Source organism: Uloborus diversus, chromosome 1, assembly GCF_026930045.1.
Source record: "Uloborus diversus isolate 005 chromosome 1, Udiv.v.3.1, whole genome shotgun sequence".
NCBI classification, from domain to species: Eukaryota; Metazoa; Arthropoda; class Arachnida; order Araneae; family Uloboridae; genus Uloborus; species Uloborus diversus.
The window spans coordinates 49,889,078-49,903,850 of record NC_072731.1 but is presented as its reverse complement, the minus strand read 5'-3'; the positions used below and the strand labels follow the sequence as shown (position 1 = coordinate 49,903,850).

The 14,773-nt window shown below is 33.2% G+C and overlaps 1 protein-coding gene across 1 annotated transcript in view; it reads left to right on the top strand.

Annotated features, from left to right (window-relative positions):
• Positions 1 to 3,739, top strand: part of LOC129234567 (serine/threonine-protein kinase Chk1-like) — a 73,183-nt gene extending 69,444 nt beyond the window's left edge. The window contains exons 12-13 of the mRNA XM_054868588.1: positions 252 to 353; positions 3,559 to 3,739. Coding sequence (XP_054724563.1) covers positions 252 to 353; positions 3,559 to 3,672 — 216 coding nt within the window. The 3' untranslated portion in view covers positions 3,673 to 3,739. The remainder of the gene's footprint in view (positions 1 to 251; positions 354 to 3,558) is intronic.
• The last annotated feature ends 11,034 nt before the right edge of the window (positions 3,740 to 14,773 follow it).

Here is a 14,773-nt window from a genome sequence, read left to right as displayed (position 1 = left end):
GAGCATAAACATTTTTTGAATAGAGAGCAATTTTTACTTCTATTGTGTTGTTGCACTTTAGAAGAAAAGAAAAAGTTTTACCTCTGCATTTTTTTTTTTTTTTTTTAATTGATGAATATTTTCTGCAACACTCACTCACTTCCATGATGAGTGCTTTCTGCTACTGGGCTTGTAAATAATTGTTCATAAAAATTTTATGTGCACTTTCATATTAGGATGTGGAGGTGATTGTTTTAATTTTTATTCTACAGGTTACTGTGACAACGCAGGATCGCAGGAAAATGCAACTAGTTTTCAAGGTTAATTTAATAACAATGTCCGAAAAGATTCTAGTTGACTTCAGGAGATCTAGGGTAAACAAAACTTTTCATATTCAATTTTATCATTCTATTATTTTCAAATAATTAATACAGTGTTATTATTTCTGCCTTAGCCCTGACTATAGGGCGGTAACTTATTGAAACAGCTTTATATTGTTGCTATTGGTGAGGGCTGGAAAATTTTCTATGTCCAAAATTTATTTTGTAGTAACTTTTTGTGTGACATGATAAAACTTTTGATGTTTCCTTGCTTGGATCAATTTCAGTTTCATTTAAACAAAAATTATAGGTTAAAATAAACTGATGATGCTGCATTTGGCTTGTGGAAAATTATATGCATCATTTGAAGTCCAACTTAAGCAGGAGTCACTATTGTTGTGAAATAGAAAAAATCTGCTACAAAAGTGTTACTTTGACATTTTCTGCACCAAAGTTAAATTTTTACTTTTTTTACACTATTTTATTGTTTTAAAGCTGAAACAACTGCCAGCTTTTGTGAGTTAAGTGTAAAATTTACTCATTTTGGCTGTTATTACACTTTTACACCACTTTTCACGCATTTCTAAATTTGATTTCATCTTATTTTGTTATTTGGATAAGTGGAAGATGTGGATTTCCTATGACACAACAGGAGGTGTGAGTTACCTCTTTTAACACTAGAAAGACAGAGGGGCCTGTGTGGCCCCTCGCGTAGTTTGTTGTTTAATAACTCGGATAATATCTAACGGAACTTATTGGAATTTTCTGACTTTTCATTATATGACACTATTTGAATACTTGTTTAATCATTTAATCATTCGCCTCATAGTACTGTTAATATTGATCCTTATACCTAGAAAGACGGGAGGGGCCACAGTGGCCCCTAAGCATTTTGACAATTAAAAAATGTATTTTTTTTCTTTCTCCTAATTGTTGTAGCATAAAAAAATGCCATTCACTCTAGTTTAACCTGTAACTTTCTCTTTGTGCAGCCGGTTGGATATCCAAATGCTATAAACAGTACCGACTGCTTACCATCCTAACGGTGGCCATTGCTCTTAGAAAGGAAAACTAATTCAAACTTTTGCCCAGTATAGAGAGAAAAACTAAAAATAATTAAGTACTAAGTTTTTATTTAGTCCTGAAAGAAGGTGTATCAGGCATGTGGACTCCCTCAGGAAGAATTTTTTAAAGAATTCACTCCAAAAATGGGTAGGGGCCACACTGGCCCCTTCAGTCTTTCTAGGTATACAGAAAATGTCAGTCCTAGTGTTAATGTTGGTTGAACCAATTTGGTTAGGTACGTGTTGCGAGCTTTTTCAGTCTTTAAGAGCCCAGTGTGGGAATTAGTTGGCATTTTAAATTGATCGCTTGCTTGGCAGCTTTTACTTGCACTTGTCGATCATATTTCTGCTTTTTAATTGTTGCCATAAACAAATGAAGAATGGATAAATTCATTATCAGTCAATTTAACAAATCAGTTTCAAGGCTGAACTAGAATTACCCTAAATATAAAGGTATAATGCTCAACTGTAATTTTTTAGTGTTTTAATCAAAAAACCATATACTTATTTTATTTCATACTTTTTAGTACAAATCAAGCTTATAGTCTTTAGAATTAAAAAGCAATTTTTATGTTTTATTATATTCAGTATTAGTTTAATATGCTAATTCTAACTCTACTACTTCATCATTACTATTCCATTATCTGGAATTAGGTCTTAGTTTTAAAAGTATCAGCATTAGTCATGGTTAAAATTTAAAGTTTTGTTGATTTTAAATTATGTTTTTACTACAGATACCCGCAGGCTTTGCTCTTAATAGAAATAGTGGCCCTGCTTGGGGTAAAAATTCAGTTCCCCTATTTCTTTTTTTAATTAATGAATATTGGAATGTGTACCTAATCAAAAAAATGTATCTACTTCACACACACACTGAAGCCAGTTCATTATCATTAGTCGCTCATACCCTTCCCCCACCTTTCTTGCTTTTCTGGTTTGTTGGCGCTACCTTGGGTAGTTTTTCCGATCAGAACTGATTTATGATGCAAAAGTGAAAATCTTATGTCTCAAGCGATTTTATTGCTGCAATAAAAATGTTTGCAATCGGCAAAAAACTAATGGTGGGGAGCTGCAAACGCTTTTACCCCTAACATTATCCAACATCGTCTAAAATTGCGTTTTAAGAACTTCAATTTTGAAATATTGCCGAAGGGGGGTTCCTGAACTTCATCCCTTCGATAATGTATTCAAAAAGTGTATAAGCGTTATGAAAGATGGAATACAATTTCATTTTCAAAGCTTCAATTTCGGGAAGAGCCCAAAAGTCCCCTCCCCCCTTTCTCTAATATTTTTGAAGGTCGCCCAATGCTGTGATTTTGGGACTATCAGTTTGAAATAATTGATGTAAGAGTCCCTGAACCCCTCCTTTCCTTGAACTTTACCAAACTGGCCTACCATTCCGTTTTTTTTTTTTTTTTTTTTTTTTTTTTTTTTTTTTTTTTTTTTTTTTTGACTTCAATTTAAAAATACGGTGCAATTCTGAAACTTCAAGTCGTCCATCGCTCCCAAAAGACTCCAACCCATTATAAGTGCCTCATAGGACAGGATGGGAGATTTTTTGTCTAGGCTATCCCAAATTATAATAAAACGTTTTTATTAGTGTTTTGCCTAAAATATCAACACATTTCTTTTGCCATCTTAGCACGAATGACACTATAATTTTCAACCTTTTCAGTTGCTTTAAGCTATAGCAGAGTGCATTCAGTAAACTAAACTTGAAACTGGTTGGTGCTAGAAGTTTTGTTTTGATCCATTGCAAAAATAGTTTACTAATCGCAACACAAAAGTTCATCAAATGCAAAAATAAAAAAATCATAACCCTAGTGACAAGGACGGATCCAGAAATTTTTCAAGGGTGGGTTGATTGATTTTTATTATTTACTGTTTACTATGCATAAAATCAGATTTAAAAATATTGATCACAAAGGTTTTGGACTTCCGATCCAAAACAATTCTGCGGATGGGTGCCAAACCCGGACCTCCCTTCTCCCAACATCAATGAAACTCGTCTAAATTTGCGTTTTTTTAACTTCATTTTCTTAAAATTACAGGTGAAGACCCTCAAGGGAGGTGCAATTGCACCTCCCTTGTATCCGTCCCTGCCTAGTGAGCACAATGACCTTTGATTCAATTTTTCTTGTTTAATTTGAGAAATATGATGTTAAACTAATATTTTAATTCTTTTTTTTTTCATCTAGGGAGACGGTATTGAATTCAAACGGCATTTTTTGAAAATTAAGGAACTTTTATCTGAAATAATTGACAAGCAGCCATTGATAGGAGTACCTTGTAGCGCTGTGTTTGACATCTAACAGTGCCTTCTTGATGCATTTAATATTTGAATTCCATCGATCAAAACCAAAAATCACTAATTACAGATCATGCCAATTTAAAGTATATTTTGTGTGTATATTTTTAGATAAATAAATTTTTCATTTGTTTACTTTTCTTGTCAGTTTATAGCATAATTTTTTACTAGAAAACAGAAAAATTATGAAAGTTAAATCTGTTTAGAGTTGAACAACCCTATTAGTAGAAAAATGCATGTAATAGCCATTAACTGTTTTAAAGAACTGCTTTAAGCATAAAGCATATTTTTATAAAATATATTTGAAAAAAATGTATAATATATGGATGTTATTATGGATTTTCATTGTAGTTTTTAAAAATACGAAGTCATATTTTATTTACTATTGAATAGCTTTTTCATGCATACTTGTACATGCTATTCAGTTCACATTTCAGCAATGGGGTTGTTTCCTTCAGCCAAAAGTACTACTTTTACAGGGGTAGAAGTAGTCCTATATATCCTATATTTTCAAAAAAAGCATCAACAGTGTCCTATATTTTTGCACTTGATCTATATTTCCTACATTCTCATAGTTTGTTATAAAGAATTGTAGAGAATAACAATTGAAAGGAACTTGCGTATAAAAAATTGGGGGGTGGGGGGATCTCTGCCGACACCTGCATCTTTAACTTTTGTAGAGTATTTGTGACAAAGTTTAAAACTTCTTCTAAGAGAAAGTTTCAGTGATCCATATTTTATGACAAGCTTTCCAAACTATTGTTGAAGCTCTTTGTCAACGAATCATCACTAACAACAAAATGCGGGAAAGATATAGCTGATATCAATATTGAAAAAAAAAAGAAGGTATATTGGAAATATTTAAATGTCGGCGATTATGCAAAAAAAAAAAGATTTACTCCGCCTAGATTCAAAATTTGAATTTCTTGCTAAAATTCCATTTTACATTATTTTAGCACTTTTTAGTAGAATTAGTTATTGAAAAGTAGGCTTTTCAGAAATTTAAATGAAGAAATAAAATTGCATCCTCTTCTTGAAAGGAGCCTTCTATTGCTACTTCACAATCTGAAAAATATCTTGGCAGTATTTTGTCCTACCTATAAGTGCCAACAGTAAATTCTCTAGGCAAACTAACAGATAGTCAAATTTTTAGGTAAATAATGTTAAAATTTTTGAGGAGTGAGGATTTGATGTTATTCGGATGTCAATGAATTCATTTTGGAAAAATGCTTTTCAATGGTAAGGATAGATCAGCTTTCTAGTTGCAAATACAACTTAGGATTTTTAGCACCTTTCATAAGATGTAGCATCAGTTGAAAGATGTTTTTCTCTCAAACAAAAAGATACTGACATAAGAAAGATCATCTTAAAGCATTGATGCTATAATAAGAGTTTTACGGTTAGTTTAGATGCTGCAATTCAGAAAGCAATAAATGCATGCATTACCAATGGAAAGATTCCATTTTGTCACGATTTATCCAAGGGCTAAATACGAAATTCAAAAAGTAATGAAAAAGTCTTATAGAGATGCCTAACAATCAGTGGCAAAACAAAATTTTGGTGTACTTTCAAAAAAAGAAAAAATAGTACAGTAAATGTTTTTGCATAAGTAAACTTTTTTTTTTTTTAAGTTATTCTTTCAAGGATAGAAAACTCATTCTAAGTATAAGTTATAACTTTTATATGGGTTTTTTAACCGTTTGCAGTAATGATTAAGTGAAATCATTGATAATAAAACTATGTATTGTTTATTTTTTCATATCAAAATTATTCATAAAATGGTTCCTATATATATTTTTTTCTTTTTTTTTTTTTTTGGAAAATGTCCTATATATTAAAAGTTGACCACTTCTAACCCTGATTTTAGTCACTGAAATTGATAGAATAAGCAACAAAAAAAAATAATAATAATAACATGGAGCCAGAACTTACTTTCATTTTCCCAACATTTGAGTTGAACAACCCTATTAGTAGAAAAATGCATGTAATAGCCATTAACTGTTTTAAAGAACTGCTTTAAGCATAAAGCATATTTTTATAAAATATATTTGAAAAAAATGTTTAATATATGGATGTTATTATGGATTTTCATTGTAGTTTTTAAAAATACTTTTTTTTTTGGAAAATGTCCTATATATTAAAAGTTGACCACTTCTAACCCTGCTTTTAGTCACTGAAATTGATAGAATAAGCAAAAAAAAAAAATAATAACATGGAGCCAGAACTTACTTTCATTTTCCCAACATTTGAGTTGAACAACCCTATTAGTAAAGCAAAAAAAAAAAATAATAATAATAACATGGAGCCAGAACTTACTTTCATTTTCCCAACATTTGAGTTGAACAACATGGAATGGAAATGGAGCCAGAACTCCCAAATAACATGGAGCCAGAACTCTCTCCCAAATAACATGGAGCCATAACTTACTTTCATTTTCCCAACATTTGATTTTTAATTTTTTTAAATGTCAGATTCCGAAACAAAAAGTTTTATCTTATGACGTCATAAGTGAGGAAAGCCATCTTGAATCGGAGCACGTAGTTGTCTTTTCTGGCAAGATATTGCCTTTTAGTGATTTTTCAATGCGAGGAATTAGTTAAATAAATTACCAAATGAATATTTGGTAATTTAGTTAAATTACCAAATATTCATTTGGTAATGTCCTGAAACTTGATTCTGGTAACCCTAGCAACTTGCTCACTTGTGATGTCGGCAACAAAAATGAAAACAACGGCTGAACATATTTTAAGATTATTTTTGTAAGAGAGAAAATAAGTCAAAATTACAACCAAAAAAAAGTAACTCGCCCCATGTTTTTGACTAAGCTCTTTCAGAAAAAAATATTTTTGAAAAATGGGAAACAATCCAATCAATTGTACATTAAAGCCGTTTTCTTGGTTCTAGGGGTAGGAGTTATTCTAAAATTTTGAGTTATTGCCGTAAAATTTTCATATTTTATTCCCTACTTGCGTAGAAAAATGAAACTTTTCTTTATGATATGCCTGTGTTTTATAACAAAATCAAGTTCATAGACACTCCGGAGAAGAGGAAAGGGGAGGGGATGCAGTTAACCAAAGCAGGTGCTCGATATAAAACTGTTTGTTTTATTTATACTTTGTAACTCTTGCAGTCATTCCTCTTCTGCAAAAAAAAAAAATATAAAATAAAATAACCCAAATATAAACACTTCATTCAAAAAATATATTAAGAGCAAAATTTAAATGGGTTGTCCCCAGGTAGGAAGTAATATTTATTTTTATAGTGCTTATCTTGTGTTGTAGTCTGAGCATTAGCTTGTTTTTCCAGCACAAAGAGTTGGTTTGCTTTGTGTTTCTGTTTAGTGAAGTTGGGATTATTTCTTGCACGTGTAATTTTTTAATTTAGTTACTAACTTTTTGCTTTAAAAATGTAAATGGCAACTTATTTTAATAAAATGCCACAGAAAACAAAATGCCCTTCCTTGTGGTTGGAAAATGCAGGCAGAAATCGATGCAAAATCAGCACATGGTGCCATGCAGAAAGGGAAGAATCTAAAGCATTTTATTCTGTTTGTACATTATCTTTCTAATATTGATAATCAAGGATTTTCACAAGTATTGTCTAATGCTAATGTGGTGAGATATAAAACGTTGACAAGTAGCTTGAAAAATCAAGCTGTATTTTAAATTCCATGTTCTTTGTCTTCTACTGAAAACAAATTGGTTATGATGAAGCAATCCAAAGCTTTTGCTCCAAATTCACTCCAAGATAAAATTTCATAAGCGGAAGTTTTCTTCATTTTAGTTATTCATTTGCATCTTTTAATGGTTTATCTGTAATTTACAGGGATATTTTTCATCAAAAAGTATCAAATTATCTGATAAAAGTACATAATAAATTTTGGACTTGCTCCCTGCTTTTAATCCCTCCTTATAAGGATATTTTTTCAACAACAACAAGGGAAGTAAAGAAGCAATTGGACATACATTTATCCTACTGGTACCCTAGTATTTATTTTTACTTCATACTGGCCACTGCGTTAAAAAGTTGAATGCATTCTATTGTAATTTTCAAGATTGAATTTGAAACGTTTTACCTTCAGCTACGTAAGTTTATAAATTGCATTTAAGTTTAAAAAAACTTGATATTTGTTGTCCTAAAATTTTATCAAAATTGTGTCCTAAAAGTTTTGAAGTCACTACTCCGACCCCTGTGGTTCCCAAAGTGGTGCACATGGATCCCCGGGATCCATGTGGCAGCCCCCTGGGCTGCTGAATGTCTATGCGGTGGGAGTCCATGTAGGCCACAGGGGTTGACATGTTCCCCCTAGGTTTCCATGCCAACCATTAAAAAAAATAAGATGCATTGAATGTAAGTAACCGATAGAGCACGGTCTTGTCTCTGTTGAATTAATTAATAAAGATATTAATTAAAATGCAAATAGGTGAGAGGTTGAGAACGTGTGGCTACCCTGAGTTTCTTGTGAGTGAGGACTTCATAAACTTTGAAATTCACTCTCTGCAAAGACTATTGGGTTTGTTTATGCAAATTATCATGTTATGCTATAACCGTTATTATGCGGTCCAAGTTAATAACTGAATTAACTTGGTTAACCAATTCAGTTAGTGTAAGGTTTGGTTTTAGAGAGTGTAGTATATGTTTGCTTTGGCAGTGTGCGCTGATAAAGGTATTTTGTGCAAAAGAAGTGCTTTTTTGCCTTAGAGCTATCGAAGTTGGTAATTTTGGCCAACAGGGTTGATCCATCACATCATATAGTGAATATTGGCAAACATTTTTCTTTGTTTTATGAGTATACAGAGTAGTAGAAATGAAAAGTTACTTCATTTAAAACAGGAAAGTGGCTAATTAGCACTTGAAAGAACAAAAATGTTTTTTTTTCCCCCAAACTATGTACTATGTTTTGAGACATTTCAAAAAAGTAATTACCGGCTGAAATGTTTTAATTATTTTATAAATATCTCTAATATATGCCAAACTTTCATTCTTGTTATTGAAATAAGATTGGGGAGAAACCATGTCGGGAACACCATTTGTGTTTAAATGGAGAGAGCTCCGCTTGCCCAGGAGATCCCGCTCATATATCATGCAGCTGAGATATGTCTGTTCGTCAAAGTATAGGTGACATAATTAAGTATTAATACTATTTAAAAAGTAATAGGAGACTTTTATACTATTTTCCTTGTTTGATGACTATTTTTCATTTAAGAATCTACTAAAACGACTATTTTTAGGACCATAACTCAGTGGCAGCCCTGGGTGAATGAGCCCTAAGTATGGCAACAGGGATCAAGCCGCGTTTTTATCCTCAGGTGCCCATTTTGTAAAAAAGGGAATTAAATTGTTAATTTCATGCTATTGCGCCAAAGAATTATTGTGTATTTTCTTTTTTTAATTTTTTTTTGGGGAAAAAACATTTGCCATGTAAAGAATGTTTCAACTATCACAAAAATAAATTAAAAGAAAAAAGTGACCCCCCCCCCATTTTTAGACATAAAGGCAACAGATAAAAGCAAGAATCGTGGTGACTCATCACGTCCAGGGCAAAGCATGTTCTTTTTGGGATGCGTAGGGAAAGAGTGCCTACCACACCTGATTTTCTTGGATTCCTTCTCTATTCTCATTAAGAGATCAGAACGACTATTAGCCTGGATTTGAAAAAGTCGCCTTACTTATCTCTCGCTCTTTTAACTCAAGGCCTTGATTTTGCATATGTATACTTTGGGAGAGTTTTAAATAGTTATTTGATTAGAATAATTATTTCTCCTTAAGGTTATGACATTCTTCCTTTGGATTTAGAACTTCTGTATGGTGATTTCGGAACAACGATCAAATAGCCTAGCTCTAATGTACATTCATTTAGACATGAATGTACCTCAAAAGGAGGTTTTAATTATCTTGCGAAAAAAACTCACAACTAGGATATAAGATTAAAATAAATGTAATGAGTGCTGTCCCCTTCCTTTTTGTTTTAAAAGCATTATGGTATTAATAAAAATTATTATTTTTAAGCTAGTGACATGAATGAATAATTATTAAGCCATAGAAACTCTTTAGTTAAATAGATAGAATAATATTTTGCAGAGGCGTCACTTGAAGTGGGGGGGTAAACTTTTTTTCAAGGGAAATTTATTTGATTCATATTCTGCCATCCAACTAAAATAATGAAAAAATTTACTTTTTCAAAAATGAAGTGAATAAATTTAAGAAATCATAATGTATGTATTGCAATGTATGTTGTTCAGTTTAAACAGAACAGAACTACTGAGTGCATACAACCTAAACCCAACCAAGTGATATTCTATTTCAGTGACTCAACCAAAAAAAAAAAGGGTTTTTTTTGGGAGGGGGGGAGAGAAAGGAAAGACAACTTTAGATCCGATAGGATAGGGGGGTCTGAAAAATTTTGAAACTTGTAGCTTTAAAAACGCAATTTTAGACTTTCTTCGTTGATGTTTGGGGAACAAAAGGTACAGCGGTTTCAGCGGAATTTCTAGAAATTGAAGCTTGAAAAACTTGATTACAGACCAAATTTATCGGCGTTTGGGTAACGGATGGAGCTTAAGGACTGTCCCCGCTCGATTTCCTTTTTAATAGGTCGAATTCAGTTCCTCCTCCCCCTACTTTCGACATTAAAAGTTCCAAAAACACAATTTTAGACAAACGTTAAGCATTTTTACGGGAACGAGGTTCTGAAGCTTTTCCCTGGTAAAGTTTTTAAAGTTATGGTGCTAAAAATTAAAGTAATGTTTTATTTTCAGAGGCTATTCCACTTAAAATTTTTGCAAGTGTAGTTTAAAAAACCTAATTCCTTATGACGCTGAGAAAGGTGGTATAGGGACCCTTGCTCGAATATTTTCTGAAATTCAGGTCTTAAAAACGCGATTGTAAGGCCATATTTTGTAATATTAAGGCCTGTGATTTTTCAAAATTAAAGCTCTCAAAACGCAATTTTCGATGTTGTTCGGTGATTGTGGCATTTCTCCCCTGGAAAATTCACAAAATTAAACACCTAAAAATGAAATTTAAGATGCTTTATAGTGCTTCTGGTGTGTGGGGGGAGGAGGGCTTCGGAGGAGCAGTATTTTGAACACTCTTATTTTCAGACAAACTAGAGAGAGAAAAAAAAGAGAAGAAATAAGAGGAGGTGGGGGGTAGGAGTTAGCTGATAACAAGCTGTTACTTTTGAATATTTTTAATTCAAAGATTTATTTTTAAAAGAAATTAAGATCTTCCCCCTCATTACTATTAATTTCTAAAAACTACTTTGTTTTCCAAAGATGCATTCTTTTCTTCTCAGCAATAATGAAAGTTTTGAAAATCATTCAACTCAGCATTCTGGGAGAGGCTCTGCACCTCCTTTTTTAGTTTCGCCACTGATCTATTTTGACCCGTTCATTACATGGTTGGTTATTCATTCATGTGAGCACCAGTTAAAGGATTAAAAGTAAATTTCGCTTTTAGAAAAAAATCGAAAATGCAATATGTCCGCTCTTTCTTGAAAACACTCATTTTTTTTGGGCATCTAATCCTAGTTTATTACGTAAATTTAGTAAACTAGGATTACATGCCTATATATATTGGGGGGGGGAGGTCCCCCCCCCCTGTTTACGCCAATGACATTTTGTACATTAGAAATCGAGAAAGAAACAGCTTTCGATTTTGAAAACCCCTTCCAGAATTTTTCTTTATGAGCCAGTTGAGAAATAATGAAAAAAACCAAACAAAATTTGGTCGACGTGTAGAGTTTTAGAGGGTTCAAGAGCCAATTTGATTTTGGCACCAAAAGCTCAAAAGGTTGTGGTGCATTTGTTCTTTTTTGTTCATTAAGAGTGCTATATTTCAAGCAAAAAAAAATTTTTGGATCAAATTTGGAATAAATGCGAACCTAAACGGAAACAGGCGTTGGTTACTTGCTCCAATGGAGACCAATTTTTGCCTCAGTTTGCTTGAATTACAATAGCTTAAGTACAACAATGTGAAAGATATCTGCTCCAGAAAGCCTTTCATGCCATTTAACAGTTGGCAAACCGGAAAAATCTTGATTTAGAATTTTATCCGTTACCATATAGACTATTTGAAACGCAAAAAAATGTTTGTAATTAAACTAAGTGAGGCTTTTGAAATGATTTTCAAGCGATTATATATGTTTGATCAAAAAATTTATAAGATAGGTTTAGCAGCAAGTTTTATGATGACCCACAACATACTAGTTTTTAGACGAGTTGTTTGAGCTTATACATGTTGAAAAAGCTGCTTTTACAAATTAAATTTTGTGTGAAAGGATTTTAAGACAAATTTTCATGAAGCGGCCGCAAAGCTGATCCAATTTGTGTCTAGATTAATTCTTGGGATCTGGAGCGATATTGTTTAGCCATTGGGGGACAGATGATAAATTTCTCATCTTAGATTCCCCTTTTCCATTTTATTACTATCATTTTCTTTTCTGCAGATAAAATATTTCATCATCTTATTCTATTTTTTACCACAAACATAACTGTACTTTTCTGTTGGAATTTAAATATCATTTTTAAATCAACTGAATAAAAAGATTTTTTTTGTCTTTAGTTTCTCGTTTATTTCTTCAATTTCCTTTTTTTTTCAGGCACCAAGCTTTTAAAGTTGAATAAAAATAAATAAGGTTTTAAAAGCTTTTTTTCGGTTTTCTTCTAATTCCAGCTTTGTTTTTCCCCCCGTCTCGCCAAATTTTCTTTTTTAACTTGTTCTGGAGCATGGCTAAAAAAAAGCAGGTTCACTGGCTGTTTCTGTGGTCCCGGACCAGTCAATTTTGATTTATAATTCATTCAATGCTATGCTCATAATCATTGAGTGCATGGGTGCAAGTTTGGTGATGTGTTCAAGACGGAAAATATTTTTGTGGGGGGGGGGGTCCTGGGGCTCTCCCCCAGAAATTTTTTCAAATTGAAGTTCAAAAAACGCTGTGGTAGGCCATTTTGGTAAAGTTCAGGGAAAGGAGGGGTTCAGGGACTCTTACATCAATTATTTCAAACTGATAGTCCCAAAATCACAATATTGAGCAACCTTCAAAAAATATTAAAGAGGGGGGGGGAGGGGACGCAATGGGCTTTCCCGAAATCGAAGATTTAAAAACGAAATTGTAATTTAAATTTCATAACGTTTATACTCTTTTTGAATGCACTATTGAAGGGATGGAGTTCAGCAACCCTCCTTCGGCAATATTTCGAAATTAAAGTTTCAAAAACGCAATTTTAGAGGATGTTGGATAATGTAAGGGATAAAAGCGTTTGCAGCACCCCACCATTAATTTTTTGCCGATCCTAAACATTTTTGTTGTAACAATAAAATCGCTTAGGACATAAGATTTTCACTTTTGCAACATAAATCGGTTCTGATTCGAAAGTCTACCCAAGGTAGCGCCAACAAACTAGAAAAGAAGGAAAGGTGGGGGAAGGGTAAGGCCGACTAATGATAATGAACTGTCACCATTCCCCCACACAGTCTTCATTTGAAAAAGAAATTCTTTAAAGAAAAGAATTTTTTAAATCGCAATAAAAAATCGCTTCAGTGAAGTAGATATATTTTTTAAACAATGTACCCTTTCCAACATTCATTAATTAAAAAAAGAAATAGGGGAACTGAATCCTAACTCCAGGCAGGGTTCCCGAATCACATCCCTCTTAAGGCACTCAAATATAGCCTAAAGTGGCGCTTTAAATATTTCAGCATCAAAGAATTTTCGGAAGAGAACTCCCGAACCCCTTCCTCGGAGTTCACCACAAATGTCCTAAATTTCAATTTTTAAGGCTTCAGTTTCTAAATTGTTTTGTAGGGAATAGTACCCCTCTTACCTATAAACATGATTTATGACCGCCTAAAAATTTTAATACTTTAATTTTGGAAACTTTTTGAACAAATCTTCATACACCCTTCCCCCTTAAGTCATCCAAAGACAGCCCAAAACAAAGCTCTTAAAATTTCAGAAACTAAAATATTTCGGGCTGGGGGTGCGGAACCCCCCCCCCCCCTCGCATTGTGTTTACTAAACGCAGTGTAAGTTTTTGTTTAAGATTTATTTTTCTATTGAGAGAGCAACTCCCTTCCACACATCGCCAAAGACAACCCCAAGTTTTAAGACTTCAATTTCGAAAATGTTTCGAGAAAGACCCCTGAATTCTCTAACTCTTAACTCACTCAAAAATAGCCAAAATAGCATTTCAATACTTCGGGGGGAGAGACCCCTCCCCCCCCCCCGAACTCTTTCCTCTAAGTTCACTAAATTTTACTTAAATTTGCAGTTTCCCCTTTTAATCACCGAAGATTTTAGAATTTAAATTCTAAAACGTATTGAGAGAAAGCCTTCGAATTCCCTCTTCTTAAGTCTTCCAAAGATTACCTAAAGCCGAGTTCTGAATACTTCAGCTTTGAATATTTTTTGGGAAAGGAGAACTCCGAACCCCAAGACGGACCAAAGTTGCGCTTTTAAGACTCCAGTTTCGGAATTTCGCCTAAAGAGAGCCCCCCCCCCCCCCTCTTGACATTGCCAAAGACAGCCTAAAAGATTTAAGACTTCAATTACAAACTTTTCGGGAGAGGGTCGCAAATGCCCTTTAACTTAAGTCATTTAAGTATAGCCTCAAATAGTTTTTAACACATCAGCTACAAAACATTTTCATGTTAAAACACCAAAACCATCTCTCATAAATTCACCAAAGATTGCCTACATTAGTGTTTTTAAGACTCCAATCTTCGATTCTTTTTTAAAACCCACTTTTACATCATCAGAGACAGCCTAAAACTTTTTGACTTTTAAATTTTTAAGAGTTTGTAGTGGAGAAATATCGAACCACTCCTAGCTTCAAAAATATTTTCAATTCAGTTTTTCGATATTTTATACTGTAACCCGTGAGTAACCCCCCCCCCCCCCCTTTAGATTGTCCAAGATATCAACGTTTTAAGACCTCAGTATTATCGTGGGTTAATTTGTGGACAGATTACCCTCTTTGCAAGAGGCGTTTTTTTGCAAACTCGTGCTGCCGTTATTTTTCTTCTTCTTTCCTTTCTCTCCCCCCCCCCCACCCATATTTCCATTCTAGCGAGTGTTCGATTCAATGACATTAGAATTTAGT